The sequence below is a fragment of the Colletotrichum siamense genome (genome assembly GCF_013390195.1).
Source record: "Colletotrichum siamense strain Cg363 chromosome Unknown KSG_Cg363_contig05, whole genome shotgun sequence".
NCBI lineage: Eukaryota > Fungi > Ascomycota > Sordariomycetes > Glomerellales > Glomerellaceae > Colletotrichum > Colletotrichum siamense.
The window spans coordinates 1862500-1882699 of record NW_023501018.1 but is presented as its reverse complement, the minus strand read 5'-3'; the positions used below and the strand labels follow the sequence as shown (position 1 = coordinate 1882699).

The following is a 20200-nucleotide window of genomic DNA, read 5'->3' as shown; positions in this document are numbered from 1 at the left end:
TTGGATGGATTCGGCAAGATTTCGAAGGCTGTGTTCCCTAGGGACGCAAATTAGGAATGCAATTCAGAGATTGACAGATTATGCCGTGTATGGGGACGGAAGAGATGCAGGGGTTTGGGTTGCCTCGCTTGCTCCATTTTCGAGACACGCTATCGGGCGAGAAAGGCCCGGGAGAAGAAGATTATTCGCCATCTTATAGGCAGGACACTGAGTTGACCCTTTGTGACAAACTTGGCTGCTCCAGTTCCGTTGTAGTTCAGTACTTGACATAGCTAATCGTTTCGCATTCACTGAGCCGTGGTCTTGTTATGCCGAGGAATGACTGTGCCCGCCAACTGGGTAATTTGTTCGGAGTCGTTTTGCGTGGCCTGCGCCGTAAGTTGGGAATCGTGGCATCTGATGTAATTTGCGTCCGCCCCTGTTTGGAAAACGACGTCCAGTATTGATGCAGATTACCAGCTCAACTGCCAGATCTTGGGGTTACGCGGCCATGATGGCTCAGGGATCTTTTAAAACGAAAGTTGTCGAGCTGAAGGACATGCAGTTTTGTTACCTATATGCAGCAGGCATTACGCTTGAATCGCTGCAGGATCAAAGGATCTACCTCAGAGGAAGGAGTATTCTTCCTCCGTTCAATTCACTGCATTCCTTATGTACTGATATCGTATACTGAAAGTTCTTGTACGCCAAAATGAGATGATGGTGATTGAGACGAACGAGAGAGACAGAAGCAAAGCCCGAAGGGAGTACGCCCGCCATGGCGCGGAAAACGGGTGGTCTTTATCCCAAATGGAAGGCAAGAGCCTCTCGCCCCTTCCTAACACGAGCAAAGGTCTACCAAAATCTTCAGAGAACGGCTCGCTAGGGGTCTCTCCATCCAATTGCGAGCGGGTACTTTCTTAAGTAGGTGAACATCTTCCCGCCACGTTCTAGGGCCGCATGGCTTTCGACTTCTTCCCTGCCATATACTGAGCATCGTGCATCTCATCACAACCCCACGCTTCCAAGTCCCCCCCTAAACGCCCCGAGAAGCCCGGCACTAACCCATCGGGTTCATGAAGACCACATGAAAACGGATAACTCCATCCACCGCATTTGCGACAATGCCGCGCAAGACCCAACCTAAGCCCGCCCTGGATGGGATTTCACTCTTCGGGGAAGGAGCGCTGCGCGACCTCTCCGCCGCCGACATGCGCAACGCGACTGCCATCATCAATGCGGTCCTTCGTGGAGATGTCGACTGTGGTAGCCAAAAGGGTCAGAAGCCTCAGAAGGCACCTGTCAGTTTCCCCTGAATTTCCCTTTTTTACTTCTCTCTTCGTTCATCCTCCTAGTACTTACCTAGTCACCAGGGCACTGGAACTTCCCGATTTGCTGAGGCCAGACGGGCCAAGGCCGCTGCCAAAAAGGCGGAGAAGGAGGCTGGGGAGCGGAAAGTGGCCGCCGCCAAGAAGGAAGAGGAGAATCCAAATGCGAAAGAGGTCGAGAAGAAGGAAGTCTTCGCCAAGGACGAGACTAGTGAGGAGGGGGCTGTGGTCGAGGGCAAGGTGAAGCAGATGGAAAGCAACGATGCCATCACCGACGTCCCGACGAGACAAATATCAGACGTCGAGTTCGAGAACTTGTTAGTAAGGCTGAAATTGAACTAGAGACGGGCTGTCAAACACATGTTCTGGAGGAAGCTCTCAAGAATCGGAGGAAAGACTGGGCGGGGCATCACAGCATACATTGCGACCGAAAGACCAAACTAGACGGATCGTTGAAGAATAATATCGATTTCGCTACTAAAGATTGGGTGGGGGTATCTCATGCCATGCAACGCTAAAGGACAGTCCAGACATCATCCAACGCATTTTTCCTGTCATCATCGATCATGTCGTGCTTCATCGTCTTTTTCTTTCCACCCATGGCCTTCTTTCCTAAGCCGTCCCGCGCGCTTTTTTCTTCGGTTTGTCCCCGCTTCGAATGAAAGTGAATGTCCCAGACAAGACGAAGAAAAGAGCGAACGGCCCTGCCAATCCAGATTATGTTTCCCTAATTCCGTGTTTTCCAAAGTAGAATGTGTCGTGGTGTCCCGGTCAGTCCAGCGCTGCTTTCCCTTCCATTGCGTTTCCAAAATATGTCCTATCGCAGATAAGGTAAAAGAATGAAATACATTAAATAGACAAATATCGTGTTGCCTCGATCGCTTTTGGGGGTGTTATGATAGGGGAGGTTTGATGCCTCGGCGCAGCCAGGCCGGCGGATACAGGAGGGTTCCGTGACCCTATACTATGAATTACAACTGTCGCCAGTGGTGTGTTGTAAGAGATAGGAGATGGATAGTATGGGATACAACCGCGACCAACAACCCAGTCAAGGGGTCGGGCGGGCCACGCAAACGCCGTCCTGTGTCTACCGGCTGCTTTGCTCTTGTGTGATGATATAGAAAATTCAACACCAAACTGGTGTTGCAGATGGGCTTGCGCCCTCTTGAATCTTTGATGCGAGATCTTCCTCTTGTTCCGGAACCTGATAATGATGCCTTTTGGATAAGAAATCAGGGGTATGTAGGATAGGAAACGAGGGTTATAAAACGCTAAAATAAAACAAAGAAGTCCCGTTAGATGCTCGCAGTGCGAGCCCTCTCCGGGACTCGTGCGTAGCAGACCATGAGCTTGAAGCTGGTCCGCCACTCTTCGCACTCCGCAAGCAGGGCACGATCGCCCCAGATGCTGCGGCTGACGGCGGTCCCCGCGGCGCTCTCGTAGCAGCGGCTGTACCACCACCGCCCGACCTTGGCGACCATCTTGGTAATGTTCTCGTCCGCCGAGTCGCCGTCGTCGTTCATCATCTCGGCCAGGCTGCGGACTTCCTTGGCCTTGCGGGTCACCGGGGGCTTGCTGCCGCCTTCGGTCCGAGGCACGACGCTCGCCACGGGCACGCCGACGCGGCAGGTCTTGACGTCGGTGAAGCCCTTGCGGCCGAGGAGGCGGAGGATCAGGTCAGAGCTGGAGCTGATGTTGATCTCGGGGTTGCGCTCGTGGATGCGCTCCTTGAGCCGGCGGATGGTGCGGCGTCCGCGGTTGCCCATGTTGTTGAGGTCGACGTCGAGGATCGAGAGCTCAATGTAGCCGCCCGGCTTGAGAACGCGGCGGGCCTCGGAGATGATGTTGCGGTAGTGGGACTCCGGGGCGGCGGTGGGGAAGCGGAAGACGACCGAGGTGAAGGACTCGGGGCCGAAGGGGAACTTGGCGGTGTGAGAAAGGTACTGGATCTGGTGGTGGTTGGGCGGGCTCAGGGGGAAGCTGGAGGAGTTTTTGTGTTCGTTGGGGAGAGGCGCCCGCGGAGACAGGTTAAAAAAGGTTGCGGCTGGGTACGTCTCTGCTGCGTAAAACGACCAGTCGTCGTTGCCGAGACCGTCAACAACAAGAATGGAGTGACGCTTGAGGGAGCCGACGACGGGGACGAGCTGGTCACGCGCTGGGGAGAAGAGGACGTGCCCAAAGGAGAGCCATTTGGAGACCGTCATGGAGCCGACGCGGAGGTTTACCTGGGAGAGAGGAGACTCGTCCTCTGAGGACTTGCAGCTGGACATGGACTGGCGGGATCTGCGGGAAGAATTGCTGCTTCGCTGGGAAGTGATGGTGGCTTTGCGGGCCAACTCGGTGCTCTCGCGGTCGATCGCGCTGGCGGGGACGTCGGCAATGGGGATCAGGGTCAGGGAGTTGGAGCTGGCTTCGGGCTTGAGAGCAAAGGCAGCTTTCAAGCGCTCAGTCATGTCGGCGCTGTAGACGCTCGACGAGGTCGCGGTGGTGTTTTCGACGGGCTTCTCGGCAGCCTTGGGAGGAACAATGGTGGGTGATTCCAGGGGTTTGAGGGAGCGCTTGGAGAGTCTGCCATCGTGGCCTTCAAGATGGAAAGGAATGCCCTTGGAAGAGGTGGCCGAGGGGGGAACTTCGCCGATGAGATCGTTGTACTCGTCCCAGATCTCATCTTCCACGAGGGGAGCATTGGGGTCCGGAATGTAAGCAAGGGCGTCAGCCATGGTGTACATCCCGCCGCTGGAAGAAGTGCTCGTGGTGCACTCAGAGTTCTTTCGGGGAGAGAAGGCGAGGAACTCGCGGCCGATCTGGACCATCTCAGGCGTCTTGAGGGGAACAATGGACGAACGGGGATCTGAGTTAGTCTCGACACTGGTTGCGGTGGTGGCAGCCGACTCGCCGCGGGAGAGCTCCGGGGTAGACAGCTCCGGGGTCGGGCCAGAGGCGACAAAGTCGGGGTTGAAGCCTGCATCGTCCGGCGGCATGCTCATGCTGATCCTGTTGAATGGGCGCGAGAAACTCCTCGACGACGTGTGCTCGGGCCGAGAGGTGACTACCTTTGGGATGCGCCCGACTTGAGGCAAACGACTGGGGCGTTCGGCTGGCTTGGCGGCACTGGACTGCGAAGCCTGCGTCTTCATGGAGCGGATGGCAGGGATGGACGTGGAAGTCGGCTTGGCAGAGGCAGAGTTCCTGCGCGCCTGTGATGACTTTGTCGGCTGCGTGAGCCTCGACAGCGACTCCCTCCTTTGGTCCTGGCTTGTGGTCGAAGCCCGTCGCTCCTTGACTGTCTCCTTAATCGGCGGTGGCGATGGCAGGTCAAAGACGGCTGCCTCGCGGAGAATCTCCTCAACATCTGGCGGTCCAGAGTCTTCTTGCTCAGAGCCGTCCATCATTGTGTAAAAGGCGGCCGGCTTATGCTGGACCACCTTGACGGTGGCAGCAACGGGAACGGGCTCGGGCTCCTTCTTGTTGGGCTGGCTCCGAGATCTGCTAAAGAGCTTCCACTTGCTTGGAGAGCGAGCTCGCTTGGTCAGCTTCTTGGGCGGCGTCGCGGTGGCTGCGGCAATGCGACCGCGGATGACTTCTCTGTGCTTCTCAAACTGGGAGTCGTCAGACAAGATGGTGGTGTCGTGGCTGTCCATGGATGGCGTTGAGATGCCGGTGGTGTTGATGGGCTGCGGCAGCTTGAGAGGGCTTTGGTCGGGAGACGTTCTCAGCCGTTGGACGGACCTCCTGAAAGCCAGGGTGGACTTCATGGTGACGGCCTCAGAGTCGCTGCTATCGGAAGGACGGCGATGACTGAGGGAGGGGTGAGGACCGCGAGGAATGGCGGAGGGGGCGAGCCCAAACCGGCCAGTGCTGGAGGTGGTTGACGTCTCCGAGGCGTACCCGAGGCTTTGATTGCTCTCCGAACGAGGCAGGTCGACGCTGTTGTTCCTATTCTCAACGACACTGCCGCCAGAGATAATGACGGGGTTCATGCGCTCCAGAAGGAAGGTGTCGGTTGGCTGGTTGCTGCTGAGGCTGTCCTGGGACGAGGCAGGGCCCATGCTGTTGCGAGCCCCGTTGGCGGATGAGCTGCCGCTTCGTCGCCGAATCGCACCCAGCCGCCCGTAGCCCTCGTGCCCGGTGCCAGCGGCAGGCCCCTTGCGTGCCGGCTTCTCCTTCTTGTCGATCTGAGTGACCTCGGGTGCCGTCTTGCGACGACCGAAGAAGGGGAAGCGACTGAACGCTGACGTTCCAGGGCTGGGAGTGCGAGTCGGGCGCTCCTTCTTCTTGTCGGATGTCGCTGGTCGAGGAGCCGGCGTAGCCTCTCTGCTCGCGGGCAGGCGGGATTGCGGAGGCTTCTCTGAATACAGAGGCGTGACAGACCGCGAGAGGACCTGCGGTTCCGGACGCCTGTCGTTGACCAGGGACGCAGACGAGAGGTTGCTGTGGATGATGGGCAGCGGCCCAAACAACTGCGACTGCAGGTCAGGGGTGTTCTCCCTGCTAGGCCGGGCTGGCGGTGTCTGACGGGGCGAAGCACTTGGCATCAGACGCGGAGGAGATTGCACCGGTGACGGCGGGGTCATGATGGGCATGGCCGGCTCTCTGGCCGCCTTGGACGGGGACTCGTCATTGCCGGGACTCTGGGTGAACTTCTGCGACGACTTGCGGGGCGGCGGGCTCGGGGGCAGGGGCGACAGCCTCTTCTTCTTTACGGACGATTTCCGCTCGACCTCTCGTACGGTAGAGTTTGACGACGAGGATGTAAGAGACTCGCGGACGGCGGCGAGACCTTGGGGGTCGGCGCTAAACGCATCCATCTCATTCGCGCTTCCGGCTCTTCTCCGGGTCACTGGTGGCCGGGTTACGGCCGGGCTCAACTGTCTCGTCCGGGGGGCAGGGATTCGCATCGGGATCACCAGGCCAGGTGACTGTGACGACATTGACGTGGGAGTCGTGTCTCGGCTGTACGGTCCTGGACCGGGCGACTCGGAGAATCTCGTCGAGGGGCTGCCGCTGAAGGCGCTCAATTGGCTGCTTGTTCCAGAAAACACGGGCGTCGGAGGCGGCAGGTCGTGAGTGGCCAACCTGTGGAGGAAGTCGACGCTGGAGTCCTCGGAGGAGGTTGATGGTCGTCCGGTGTAGGTAAAGTCTCTGTATCGATCTAATTCGGGGTAGATGGTGACGGGCTGCGCCTGGGTTTTGGGCAAGTCCACAACGTGGGCGATCCGGATCTCTGTCGGGCTCTCGGTGATGCCCCGGTCGAGCTGCATTCCCGGGTCGAGCGAGGACCGTGATCGAGGAGCAGACGATGAGGAGCTCGTTCGCGTGGAGTCGGTCGAGCCATGGCTAAGACTTGGAGTCTTTTGGGCGACGGAGGATTTCTTCCTTCGCAGAACGTTGCGAGGCTTGGGGCCGGTCTGGGAGCGCCCCGAAGAGGACGAGCCTGACATTGTCGGAACGTGGCTCGGTCTTTCCGAGATGGTGCTGTTGGAGCTCCATGATTGCGTTTGGTGTGTTAGCGGAGGTCGGTTTGAAGGTACCGGAAGAGCTGGACGCCTCGACGAAGGCTGGAGCTCCCGCGCCGATTTGCTCTGGGGCTGGGTGGGTTGTTGGATCGGGATTCGGATGCTCTCTCCTTCTCTGCGCACTCGTCTTTCTTCCCTGGGTTCCATGTACGCTCTTCTCGCTCGTATCTGTTCATCTGGACGACTCGGCAAGCCTGAACCCGTGCGGAGGGTTGCCATATTGTCCTGGAGAGATTTCTGGGCCTTTCCACCATTACCAACTCTTCTCAAATATCATGTTCAGTCACGATGGATACGTGAAGCCTGCCGAGGAGTTAGCGGCGGACGGCAAAAAGTGGCTACGAGAACAACCTGGCAGTGACGACCCGACGTCCTCAATTAGGTGCTGACCACGCTGGGCGCAACGGATCAGGCGCAAAATCACAGGAAACAGAAGAGTAAATCCCTCGACCTCGACTGACTAACAGCAAAGGAATAAAAGGGTGTCCAGCAGTCCCAAGTAGGCAGCTTGGGGGCTGGGATGTGACGCCGAGCACAGCCAAGGGGAGCGAAATGGGGATATAAGAAGAGACGGATCAAAGAGGCACAGTCGACGAGAAAAGATGAACGTCCTGGAACGAGCAGAAAGGAAAAGGAAGTGAAAAAATTATCACCAGGGAATGCTGGGCGCGGAAGAGGGGGAAGGGATCCGGAGCTGAGATGGTGGTGGTGAGGTGTGATGGTGGGGTGGTGGGAGGTTGCGCGGCTGTCGAGGGGAAGCCGATTCGGCTGGGAGGGTCGTGGTGGTGGTGGAGGGGTTCGGAGGGGTCCTCGAGATGGTGGGCAGAAGCCGCGTCTAGACACCAGCGCTGGCGCCGTCGGTGGGATGCTGTGTAGTATGAGCCAGCCTCTGTGTTGTGACGGCAAGCTGATGGGGATGTTTGGGAATGCGACTGGTTAAGCTTCTGGGGAAGAAGAGGCCGTTGGGTTTAGCCTTGAAGATGGGGATGGAGTCCAGATAAGTTGCTGCGGAGGGGCAGACGGCAAGCTCTGGTGGCAAAAGAAAGAGGGCAGGGTATCTAGGTAAGGTATCGTGTGGCAGATGTCTGCTGGCCGCATACGCAGTGGACAGAGTAGAGAGAAAAAAGAAAGCTACAGTCGCAACGGCCAGGTCGGGACAGAGAAAGGCAAGATTGGATTGTATATAGGTCAAGCAAGGCATCTCGGTCTCTCTTCCATTTTGCCTGGAGCCGGCCTGCTGGAAAGCAGCCGGCGTGGATGGACGGAGGACGTCGGCGAGGGCAAGGTAGGGAACCTTAGCCAGCAGGGGTATGACTAGCAAAAGAGGACGGTAGGCCGTACGTAACGGAGTACTCGGGACCTGCAATGTTATTCTGTGTCTGAGAGGTGTATCTGGCCTGCATCTGCATCTAAGGTATCTAAGGTACAGATGGACTCGATTGCTGCTATTCTTTGCGCGTGGCGTCTGAACCCTTGCACCCGGGCTTTAGCCTCTAGCGTGCAGCGGTCAAGAAATGGGAATCATGGGCCCAGGTCAGGTGAGGAGCTGCTGGAAACGCCGAGGGCGGCGCTCTGGGATTGGGCAGGCGAGGCAGGGAACGCGCGCAGGAGGGAGCAGATCAGACAGCGGTATGCGCCAGTCACGATGTTGAGTCATCTCTGGGCCGTTTGGGGGAGAGAAGCGAGGGTCTGGAAAGGGGAGTACTACCATTGTGTACGGAGCAGTAGAGGACTAGACAGGGAGCAGATGCGAACTGTCGCCGTGGACCTACATAGTAGTAATGGGCCATTGACGGGTCTTTCTGCAGATGCACAGGAGAAGCAAAACACAGGCAGACAGGGCATGGAGGGCATGGAGGGCAGCGAGGGGAGACGAGGTGGGGAGGAGGAAGAGACGCTGAAAGAGGCACCGACAACCAAGGGCTGGCTGGCGGCAATCTCTGCAGACTGCGAGGCGTGCAAGTGCTGGGCTGTGCCGCCATGCGGCAAGAGACTCGCCCTGTACTCTGCATACACGGCTCGTCCTATGGGAGTCGCGAGAAGGCTTGAGAAGGCAACTGGACGACACCATTGGGCCGCAACCCCCTGTCGTGCCCTTGCCCGGATTGGGGGTTGTCTGCATCGTCTGGGATGATGGGATGCTGCGAGTCTGGGGGTGAGGGCAGGGGAAGGGGGGTTGTGGGCACGTCGAATTCGATGTTTTGCTTTTGCAGAATTGAGAGAGAGAGAACCGCGGGACGAGACAACTACCATGGACAGAAGAATGGCATCATAGCCCGGCCAGTGACGGTGACGATGTCGGTGACGGTAGTGGTGGTGCTGGCGACCCGTAGAGATGGCTGTGCTTACCGCCAGTCGGTCGACGCTACAGGGAGACCGACCAAAAATTACCCGCGCAGCCCTTCACCGACGGCGAGGGCGGTAGTTTCTTTTGGGTTGGCAACTCGGCACGGGACTCGAATTGACTCTGTGGAAACTAGATGGCGGGGGCAAAACGGGCAAAAGTGTCCAAGCTGGCGGCTGGGAGTGACCCTGGAGCACAAAGGGGATGGCCCGCCCCGCTAGGGGTGGACGAGTGAGAAAGATGAGAGGAAAAGACAAACCAAAAAAGAGTTCTCGTCGTCCGTCGTCTCGTGAGTGAGAAGGCAAAAGTAATAGGCGTGGTGTAATAAGGATGGAGCGGGCAGGGATGGGGCTGGACGCGGTCGTCGAATAGCCGGTGATATGTTGGCTGAGCGTTTGTTAATGGGAAACGACATCGGATGGGGCATGGACGGAAATGGCCATCAATGGCAGCGTTGGCAGGCATCGAGGACGACGCCGTCGAACTGAAAAGACGCAGTTGCAGCAGCTGGAAACCGGAAACTGGAGAACGAAAGCGAAAGGACGGAAAGCGGCGATGGACCACAGGTGCAGGTCACAGACTCAACTCACAGGCCGCTTTCTGGAGGGAGCGGGCAGGGCAGGGCAGGCGGCCCAGAGAGCGGGGGTCACCACAACCGCACAAGCCAGGTGCAGCTCTGCCCATTCCCAAAGCGGCACTAGCGCATCGGTACTTTGCCCATGTACCTGCGGGTCCAGACGGCTCAACTGGAACGTGCGCAACTGCCACTCCGAGTCCAACGGCTCTCTCATTTTTCGTTTGACTCTTTTTTGGACTTTGCACTTTGAACGCTGCAGCCCTGGGACTGCTAGGCCCATCGACAGCCTCTCGACACCTGGTCGTTTCTAATTCTATAGAAACCAATCCACTCTGGACAGCTCATGGGAGCCCTCACATACACGAACTAGAGTTGACTCCTCGTCAAACTCCTCGACGCTCGCCCTCCCTTCCCCTGCGTCATTTGTCGTCTCTCGGCAACCGCTGTCAGTCGACCGTCAACAGCAACATCAACGCCCGTGAACCGCCTGCTACCGAGCAAAAGCAAAGACGACGGGAGCCTTTGATTCACCAACCCCCGCGACTGTCGTCAACATGTCATCTATCAATGATCCACTGCATGTCTCACTCTACGCTGCCCGAGAGGCCATGTTTCTGCATGTCTTACTCTTGTCCCACCCTCCCTGTTGATCGCCCACGCTACCGATACGCTTTCACGCCTGCCCCACCCCTCTTCCTGCTGCCCGGCGCTTGTTTGGCGACGTCCTTTCGGTCATGTATCCCAGATGGAGTCCAACCTCACTCTTCAGAAATGGTGGTGGGCACGGCTTCAAGGGCAGTCGACACGGACCACTCACCCCACTCGAGATATCATATCCTGATATTATCTCGACATTGTTTGAGCGGAAAGTGTATAGACCGGCCGCCGCGGCATCAACTTGATTTGCTCTGGATCCTCGGGCCTACTCCTGCGGGAAACCAACAAGGGAACATCGCCTGGGCGCTCGCTCCTCGACGTTGCTCCATCCAGAGACTCGCAGGAGGATCGACAGAGGACCCCGCGATGGACGCGCAGGAAGCCCCTACTTACCCAGTAAACAGTATCTCGACTGCACCGCAAGCCTCATGGACGCGCCATTCCAACTACCAGGAAGCGCCACCAACGAGCAAACGCGGTTGTCGTCGTCAACGTCGAATTAGAACTTTGGTGATGACGACCCAGGCCTGTCTAGTCTGCTCGCTTGCACACCCTCCCGAGTCTCAGCCTTCATCTAAATCCTAAAAATCCGGGCACGGGAAGACTATGGATTCGAGCCTTTCTCGAGGGTCCAACCAACGACTTTATTCTCCGGCTAGGCAGGCAACGATACGCTCCCATGGTTTTGTCGTTTAACTTGCTTACCACCACGAGATTATCGTCGGATGAGTCTGGGTCGCGCCAGCAACCAACCCGCGAGCCTGTCGCTTCGAGGCCGTGTGGCCGCGGGGTCGTTTTCCAACTGCAGAAAGAAGCCATTTCGAAGACTTCCATTCGCACGCAGTGCTACGCCACGGCTAATCTCCCAGGCCCTGTCTTGGTCAGAAACAGGAGTTTGGGGATTGTCTCAACCCCAATTCAGATCCGCTCATCGTCGACTATTGCTTCCATCTCACGTAACGCACCCAACCACGGCCGACTTTACGGTTACCCGTCTGGCCTGCTTGGGGTCGAAACAGTCCCGTCGCCGTCATTGGCCGGGCCGAAATGGATCTTCTGGGCGGCAGGGGGTTCGGTCCCTTTCTGCATTTACGATTGGCCCGCTCGTCTTCAATTATGTCCAATCATCTGAGCTGCCCGAGACATTTTCCCACCATCCATCTCGCGTCCCTGAGCATCCATTTCCCCTCATGCATGTCTCTCCTTACCCGCAGCTTTTGGAAACCGCTCTTCACCAATCGACCGCGTGGGCTTGACGACGAGACTGCTCGATAAGGACCGCCGGGATGGAAAGGAGCTGATTCTGGCGTCATGGACATTAGTCAGAGATGACCGTCTCATCTAACGTTTGACTAGGCCCGTTGAAAGTCTCTCCGCAACGGCCGCGAAATGACAGCTCCCGTCGCACATGGCCCTGCATGGAGCAACCTTGACAGGCCGAGCACGGTGCTCACAGTGCACGGTATCCGAAAAGAAACAAAAATGTTGACATGCCATGGAGCTGCTGGCTCTGGGATGCCTGGCATGAAATTCCACTGCAGCAAGGCAGTATGCACGATAACGAGAATAGAAGCAGGCCCTCTCCGCGACCCAGATGGGATCATCGATCCAACAGCGGCCGTCAGGCAGACCGCCGTAGCAGGGTCTGTCCGGCAGTGGAATCACGGGACCGGCTCACCGGACCAGGCAGCGTCTCCTCAACGTCAGTGCCAGCGACGACATCCAGACAGCGACGCAGCAAACAAACCAGAGCAGCTGAAACCTGCAGCTCGACTGTGGCGATTGTTATGCGCTGGCCGCGTCTAAAACGGGCACATTCAGGGCCGACAGCCGGGTCTCTGCTGCAAAAAGACAGCCAAGGTCGCCCGCCGAAGCGAGCGAGACGACGTGCAGGAAGCAATTCGCAAACCGGCGCCGTAAGGTGGCGCTCAGAGTGACGGTAGTGAGGCAACCTGAAGCCACAAGGGCCACTTCACACATGCACTCCGCCACGCGCCTCATCCGTGGCCCTTGCAACTGGGTGCCGTGAGGCTGGTGACGTGGCATTCAGACCCGATGGAGCGGGTCTCGGGTGGCTCAGTGCCAACGGAGCCGGGCTCGGTTGAGCGAGAAAACGGCAACCCTGTGGCTTTGCCCGGCTTTTTGCGGTAATCGCAGATCTCTGGGCTTTTTTCCCGGTTCAGAGGGCGCACATCGCCCATGTACTCATGTACTCGGTACTTGCAGCGGTGAAGGGCAACGATCGTCTCGCTGACTCCGAATGGTAGAGCACAAACCTGGCATTCCATCGGCGACGACATTGAATCACAAACGAAAAGACCTGCAGAAGCGAGACTGGAGCAACAAGATGAAAATCGGACATGCTCTCTGCAATGACATCGAAGACGAGAGAAAGACGAACCCAGCAACCGAGCCCTTGTCAGTTTCTCCAATCGTAGCCGCCAGAGATCCCGCGACCGGGGGTCGTTGCTCAGGTGGACAGGGGTTTACGGGCGTTGATTGGCTTGTGGGTGATGAGACAGCAGGGATGTGCAATCTCACGAGTCTTCAGTAGCGAGTAACGTGACGGCGACGAGGTGCGGATTGCACGGCGGTTCTTCACACCCCCATCGGCGGCTGCTGGGGATGGATGAGAGAATAATTAAAAAGGGAGAAAAAGTTTGTTCACTTTGGGCTTTGTGTGTTGGTGTCATCCCCCACGAAGGTCCGCACAGACGAAGGAAGCCCAGAGAATCGCCCGTCCGTCCCGTAGCGCAAACGTCGGACTTTTTGTTGGTCTTTTCTCGTTAACGCGGGATTAGCGCGCTGGGCGTGGGATGTTGCAAAGACGCCTTCGTTCAAGCTAGAGCTGAGAGGTTACGGGGACTAGCTAGAACTCTTCAGCTGGTGAGTAATGCTGCGTTGGCAGGTTTACCGACGTATCGGTCCAAGTCCAGGCGTTGCGTGGACGGAGCTGTAGACCAAGTCTTCTTGCTCACCCTACCCTTTTGGCGCACGTACGTTTTTTCTTGCCTTGACTAGGAGATTTTGTTGGAAAAGCTTCGGGAGCTAAAAGACGCCGGCGGGCGACGGACGAGGGTCCGGCTGAGAGGTAGGTTGGGTGGGTGGATAGCGGGGGCTTTTTCGTGTTGGAAGGAGTCACTGCTGTCGAGGGTCTTGTTTGTTGGTTTGCTATATGGATCTCCTGTTGGATTGAGAGGAAAGTGGAAGGCCGGATCGTGATAGGAGGGTCCTTTGGGGATGCGGGTTGGCGGCGTGGCTTTGTTTGTTGGAGCTGATGGCGGAGGAGGGGGATGGGATTCGAAGGAGGTTGTTCCTGGTCTTCCTCGCTCTGTCTGGGTAGAAGGATGGGGGAGGGGAGGGGGGCGCTTGCTTTTTTGGCAGGTTTACTGGATCCGCAGGAAGGGCTGAGGTAGTGGACTAAGGTAGTGCTTGGTTTTGGTTAGATGAAGGGGAGAAGTCCGGGCTTGGTTGGGGCTGGGGAGAGGGAAGAATGGGTTTGTGAGAGGGTTTGAGGTCGTGAGGAAGAGTGGTGTTATGAGACCAGCGATGGGTGTCGTTCAGAGCTGTTCATAAGTGAGTGGTTGTGTTTGTTCTTAGATAGCAGCAATGGAACTCGTAGTTCGCGGCCGTATTGTCAGGACTGGGGCTTGGCCTGGGAAGAGTCTATTGCCTGTGAATGTTGCCAATCTCGAGACGCATCGAACGATTTTGGAGTTGAATGGTTACGTATTGGAGAGAATACTTGACAGAGGGCGAGGAGTCGCAGAGATGGGGATTAGCGATGCTGTAAGTGAGAGTCTGCGGTACTGACGGGAACCACGCTTATCAGCATCGTCGTGGGCTGCAACGGATTACTAGGAGAACTTCTTCGAACAAGAGACTTGCATTGTTGTCGGTGTCGGCGGCTTTCCAAATAGTGCGGAAGGGCTTTTATATGACTGAAGTCTTCAAGTCTAGAGACCTACTTGAGGATATAAAAGGCCTTGTGGCCGTCTTTCGTTTTCTTCAGGCGGGCCCCGAAAATGACTTCGGGCGTATGACCAGAAGCCGGAGATGCCATTCTTTCCTGTTGGATGAGCGCGCCCCGTGGTGCTTACCGACACTCTCTCTCTCGATGCTAGGCCCGCACAGGGTTTCGTTGCCTCTGTTCGTCCTCAGCATCGTCTGTTTATGCAGCGGAATGAGTGCTATCGGGCTACTTTGAGGGCGATGGCGATGAAGGAATCGAAAGGTAGGTGATTGTGGCGTGAAATCATGTAGATAACCTTCGTAATCCCCTTCAGAAAAAAGCACGGGATATTGTACTTCTATTGTTGATTGTGACAAATGGTGTGGCCTCCGTATATCTTTATACTCCGTCAATCAGCTATGGAATTCCCTAGAGAAATAACGACATGGTTGGCATTTCGAGCAGGTGAGCTCAGAGGTGGGAGTGGTGATAAGTCTAGAATGTAGTTCGTAGTATATATTGTGTGATCTCCACATTGCCCTTTCTTTTCTCAGGCAAATCAGGGCCCAGAAGATGTAGGTGATTTTCGCGTTATGCTGAACATCGTATGCTTGGGGGTAGGGAGGTGGTGTCCCATGCAGGGACAACGTTACAGTCAATGAGAGATTTGGTTCCGCTTCGTTCTTTGTTTTCCATCGGGTTTGTCCTTTTATACGTGCAAGAAGTCTCGAATAAGCACCAGATTACAACCTGATGGTCTGAAGCATCATGAAAGGGCATGTCTTACCGTTTTCGACATCGGGCATGGGATCAGTGTAGTGACCAACGTATTTGGGATGCGATGCGCCAGCTCAACCCCCGCTCATGGCGTTGCATTGAATGAGAGCATCGTCCTAATAGCTGAAAGTCTAAGTAAGCGACTTTTTATACGACTTTTGGTATGTTTTCCTAGACTAATCTACGTTGATCAGCGCCTCAAATGCTGACAAGAAACCTTCCGTCACTGCAGCCCTCGCAATCTTCGAAGCCGTAACTCCATTGGTTTTCATGTATGTCTAGAGGATTTCGGCTGGCTGCTGGAGTCCATTCCGCGTCATCATGACTCGGCTTCTATCGCTCCGGACAACGAGGACCGGAGATTCTCCGTCCTTGAACGAGGGCGAACCCTGTGTTTTCGGGTAGCGTTTGTCAACGGATTGCGAGCTGACGGAGATGGATGGGTAGAAGTGCCCTCGGGCTGTCCTTCGGGATTTGGAATGCAAGTATTAGTAGTTAGACATAGTGACGCAGCACCATCTCAAACTCACATAGATGCCACTCTTCTAGCTATGTGGTGAGAGTACCAGAGATATCCCCATGATGACGGGCGATAGAGAACTTTATAGACACATTGCACGCGCCAGTGCACCACAACCCCCTTGGAGAAGAACGAACGGGAGATCATTAGCTAAGGCAAATACAGAATGCGCCAGCACTAGAATCACGATGATATTTGGAAAGGCGTGTCATTATTTAACCCAGATATTAGCGCTTGTCCATCACCGATGTACGCAGCTTATGTGTGAGTGCTGCATTCATCTTGAGCAAAGACTCGTACAGAGACGAGACCTGGTCCCTGTGAAGGGCCTGGTTTCAAGGCTAGCTTTGATATTCGGCGCCATAAAAACAACGTGTCCTGAAGTCTATGTCTCCCCGTTCAGCGACCAATTGGACGATGACGAGTGCGATTCAACGGAGCTAGAGGTGGAGAGTCTTCGGCGGACAGCAGTCTATGTCAGAATCAACCTCAGTCATACTTCCATATTTCGCTGCAGATAAAGTCTGATTAGGAACATGGACTATGAATACGCTTGGGGCAATACCTTTGAAGGACGGAGACGACGAGAGGTGACGTGGCCTTGTGTTTTGATTCATGATCTTGTCGAGGCAGAGTTGCATGCGTGAGAGTATCAGCCAAACCCAGCCATGTAACGTGTGAAATTCGCGATGATCCTTTGATTGGTTGTGTGGGATATTGGTAAGTTTGCTTTGTCTCACTCCTTAGATGCGCTAGCTGAGGCTCGTAAAGTGGCAACAGGGCTTCCGAGGGCATTTCGAAACCCCTTGCAAATGACATCTTTGCGCTTATTTAAACTTGGACCATGCGCAGGGATGATCTCCTCTTCTCAGATCATGTCGGTATGGTGCATACAGTTCGTCACGGCAGGTAGTTGGCACTTCCTGGCGCCATGCTTGGTTGCATAGACATCGTTAACTCATGCTTGTCTGATTAGTTATGGATAGTGATTATGAGATGTCGAATAAGCTGGAATATGCGAAGGAGAGGGAAGGACGGATGCGGAGGTGCTGTACAGCCTGTCACTGCGTCGAGGTTCCATTACCATACGAACGAGCTACCACCCAAAAGCGGAAGATTGCGCAGATTGCGGAGAACTATAACCAAGCGAACTTCGAAATCGGGTCCACGAAGACCGCAACCACATTCCATGTGCCGGCAATGGACATGTTGCGGGGAGATAACTAGATGTGCTTCATCAAGCGCGTGGCCATTGGCCCTGGATTGTGGCGAGCCCTTGTGGCCTTAGGATATAAATAACAATGGTGAAGTTTATAGTATATTTCATCAATAAAATCACTGACTGCGTTATAGATTGGTAGGATTCATATCGGTCTCTCCCGGATAAGATGGAGAACGAAAGGCCGTAGACTGCAGAAATACATAGCCTCAGTCTCGAAAGTCGCGGCGGCTCTTTGGGATGAATAACCGCCAAGTGACTGACTACAAGGAAGGACGGCGATCCATGCCCAGATGCCAACTTACCGTTGCTTCTGGGTCCATGTTGGGTGCCGAATTGCGTCGATGGACGGCTTCAACGACGGTGCCGAATACCCTTGACAGGCGTTCTCATTGTTGAAGAGCCAGCCACTCACGGGATAGGTAGTCTTATAAGACGCCATCGAACTGATTCGTATTTCTGAGTGATCAATATCCAATTGAGTCCTCGATCAGGCTGTTGCCAGAGAGTCAGCCCTCGGGACGCGAAACGGATTCAATCGCCAATCTCATCTGTGAGAGAGCCGAATATCCCGTTAGCATGGGGTTGCCACACTCCGCCTCCTCTCATCAAGGCAACGTACGACTTTTTCCTGTTGCGCAGAATAGCAACAAGGCTTTCAAGTTCACGATTGAATCTCAATGATGCCAGCCCACTTCAATTCGACCGACCCATGCGAAACCGAGTTGGGATACAAAAAAGCTTTTTGCTCTATTCCATTACTGTATAAATATCTGGTAAGTAGACGCGTGGTGCCAAATACCACACTGTCTCGTTCGGCGTAGACCAAGACCTGTCGTTTCTCAAATTTTGCGTTTGCGTCTCCATGTTCATCGTCGTGAACGAAAACGCCTTCCAGCTCCGCCACCATAGTAGTATACATAATCCCCCTGCCAACCCGTCTTACTCCATCTAGGCAGCAAAGCGCTTGGCTCTGGCCTCCATCCGGGCCTTCTCGGCCGGGTCAACCGCAGCACTGCGCTGCTTCTCAACGCCGCCGCCACCTTGACGACCGCCGCCCTGGCGACCGTGTCTGTTGCCCCTGCCGCCGCGGCGTCCACGACCGTCGGTGCTCTGGCGCTTGGAGTCACGGCCGGGCTGCTCGTCGCTGCGCTCGGGACGGCCGCGCTTGGGGCGTCTCTCGGGAAGGGCCGAGTCGAGGGCGGAAGTGTTGGCAGCATCAGCATCGGCGCCGAAGCGCTTCGCGCGTTCGGCCTTCTTCTTGGCGTCGTCGTCGTCCTCCTCGACGATGCCGAAGCGCTTAGCACGCTCGGCGCGCTTGCGAGCTTCTTCTGAGGCGTCAGTCGCGCCGAGGTTGAGGGCGAAGTTCTCCTTGGGCGCGGCGGCCTCCTCAGGCTTCTCTTCGGTGGTCGTCTCGGCAGCGGCAGGCGCAGCCTCGGGAGCGGCCTCGGTGGTTGCTGGCGCAGCGGGCTCCGCAGCGGGAGCTGGGGCTGGGGCGGGCTCAGCGGCAGGTGCGGCCTCCTCGGCCGGCTTGGGTGCTTCGGCGGCCTTGGCAGGCGCGGCGGGCTCGTCGTCGCTATAGTCGATCTCGTCCTCCTCTGCGGCTGGGGTTGCGACGGTCAGTTTGGGGTCGGAGGCGCATTCATTCCATCGACGTACCTGGCGCGGAGGCAGATGCCTTGTCGTTCTCCTTCAGGCGGTTGACCAGGTCAAGCTTGTTGCCCGTGGCGGGAAGGCTCCTCTCCTGGAGCAGCTTCTTGAGCTCGGGCACCTTCAATGAGCTGTAGTCGGTGGCCATGCTTGCGACTGTGTGGTTTTTGGGGGATATGGGATAATTCGAGATGTGTAAGAATTATTATTGCGCAAGCGGATGGATAATTGCGCAAGCGGAGATGGGAAGAGATTGATGATGACGAAGTGGAACGGTGGAGGGAGGCTGGTGGTTGACGATCGTCGGGGGTTATGACGATTTTTGAGGTGAGGCGCGTCGTTGCTGGTTTGGTTCGCAGGACGACAACAGCAGAGCTGGCAGCAGCGACGGTAGCACGAGGTGCCTAGGTGCGCCTTCCCGCGCCTGCCAAAGCTGTCGGCGGTACGTACCGCGCAGCTAAGCGAGAATGCAGGAGCACGGGCCACTGTTCCTGCATGAGCCAAATTGTTGCTGCAATTGTTGATGGAATTGACGATGGGAAAGACAGTGGCCATGGAGGTTATCTTTGGATTAGCTGCGGCTTCCCGTTGAAGAGGAGACAAAGGACGTTTGGCTGTTGCGTTACGGGGGGTGTCTTGCGGCGGGTTTTCATCTTGTAGCGTGTCTTGTTTCGGCAAGCTGCGAGGACGTTTTCAGTCAGACATGTCCAGCTTCAACTTGGACGTCGAGAGGCATAGAGTGATGTCGAGAGCATTTGGAAGAGAAAATGAAGCATGGAGATGGCTTTGTTCGCGCATCTGCAGACACTCATGTTGCGACTGGCCCCGAGTCTCAGCTGTCACGACTTCAGCTCGGCTCGTGGCGCGTCGAAACTGACTCAAGCTGTGCCGCACGCATAGTCGCCGTGTGACGTCGAGCAGCAGAGCCCCAACTGATCTTCAACCTAATCGACCCGCCGGTCCGTCTATGCTTCTGTCATCCGTAGGGGAGGCGACATGATGAGCGGTATTTCATCTCGTCGTGTGCGTCGAGACTGCCATCAACTGGGAGCATGGCTGCGAATCAAACTCAATTGGCCATTGACGCGCGGCCGGGCTGTGTGGAATGCGTCAACGGGGCAGCAGTTCTTGCCTGATGTGCACTGCAGGAGTCCGTCTATTCTCATCAGACCAACTCCTCCACGTCTCGAGCTTACGTGTATCGCGTGGAGGGACTGTGACGCTGTCAAGATGGAACGGCGGACGGCCGGGCAGGGCTGCTCCACCGACATGGAAGACGCCCCGGCTGCCGTCAAGGAGGACGATGCTGGATGCTGCCGTGCCGTCGTCCGTCGCCCCGTCTTCTGGCCCGTGTGCTTGGTGGCCGTTTCTCCAAAGCCATTTGAAGAGACACAATGCGTTGGACCAGAACGGAAACGGTGTGTTGAATCATTAGAGAGAGAGAAGGGGTGAAGGAGGGAGGCACGTGCGGTGGCCTGGGAGGGGTTAGTGGTGTCTCCTGGCCTCACATCTCGACCGTCCAGCCAATCAAACCTTGATAACCTAATCGATGGATGTGCGGTCGGTACGTACCTGTCGACCCTACCCGTCAGCCCGCGTTCCACCAGGCGCGCAAACAGCTGGCGTGGTAAGGTTGGGTTCCGGGTTCACTCAGGGACCTTGCGCCAACCTCAGTGGGCAG

General features: G+C 56.3%; 3 protein-coding genes across 3 annotated transcripts; 1 reads left to right on the top strand and 2 right to left on the bottom strand.

The window, feature by feature from the left end:
- Nucleotides 1-1103: 1103 nt before the first annotated feature.
- On the top strand, nt 1104-1649 carry CGCS363_v008104 (uncharacterized protein; the record flags this gene model as incomplete). Its single annotated transcript, XM_036639953.1, has 2 exons — nt 1104-1280; nt 1353-1649. The coding sequence occupies 2 exons, from the start codon at nt 1104-1106 to the stop codon at nt 1647-1649; spliced, it is 474 nt and encodes a 157-aa protein (XP_036494669.1).
- Nucleotides 1650-2602: 953 nt separating this feature from the next.
- CGCS363_v008103 (uncharacterized protein) lies at nt 2603-5062 on the bottom strand (the record flags this gene model as incomplete). Its single annotated transcript, XM_036639952.1, has 1 exon — nt 2603-5062. One exon carries the CDS (start codon nt 5060-5062, stop codon nt 2603-2605), a length of 2460 nt encoding a protein of 819 aa, XP_036494670.1.
- Nucleotides 5063-17820: 12758 nt separating this feature from the next.
- Nucleotides 17821-18667, bottom strand: CGCS363_v008102 (Uncharacterized protein; the record flags this gene model as incomplete). The annotated part of the gene is made up of 2 exons (XM_036639951.1): nt 17821-18473; nt 18529-18667. The coding sequence occupies 2 exons, from the start codon at nt 18665-18667 to the stop codon at nt 17821-17823; spliced, it is 792 nt and encodes a 263-aa protein (XP_036494671.1).
- Nucleotides 18668-20200: the final 1533 nt, after the last annotated feature.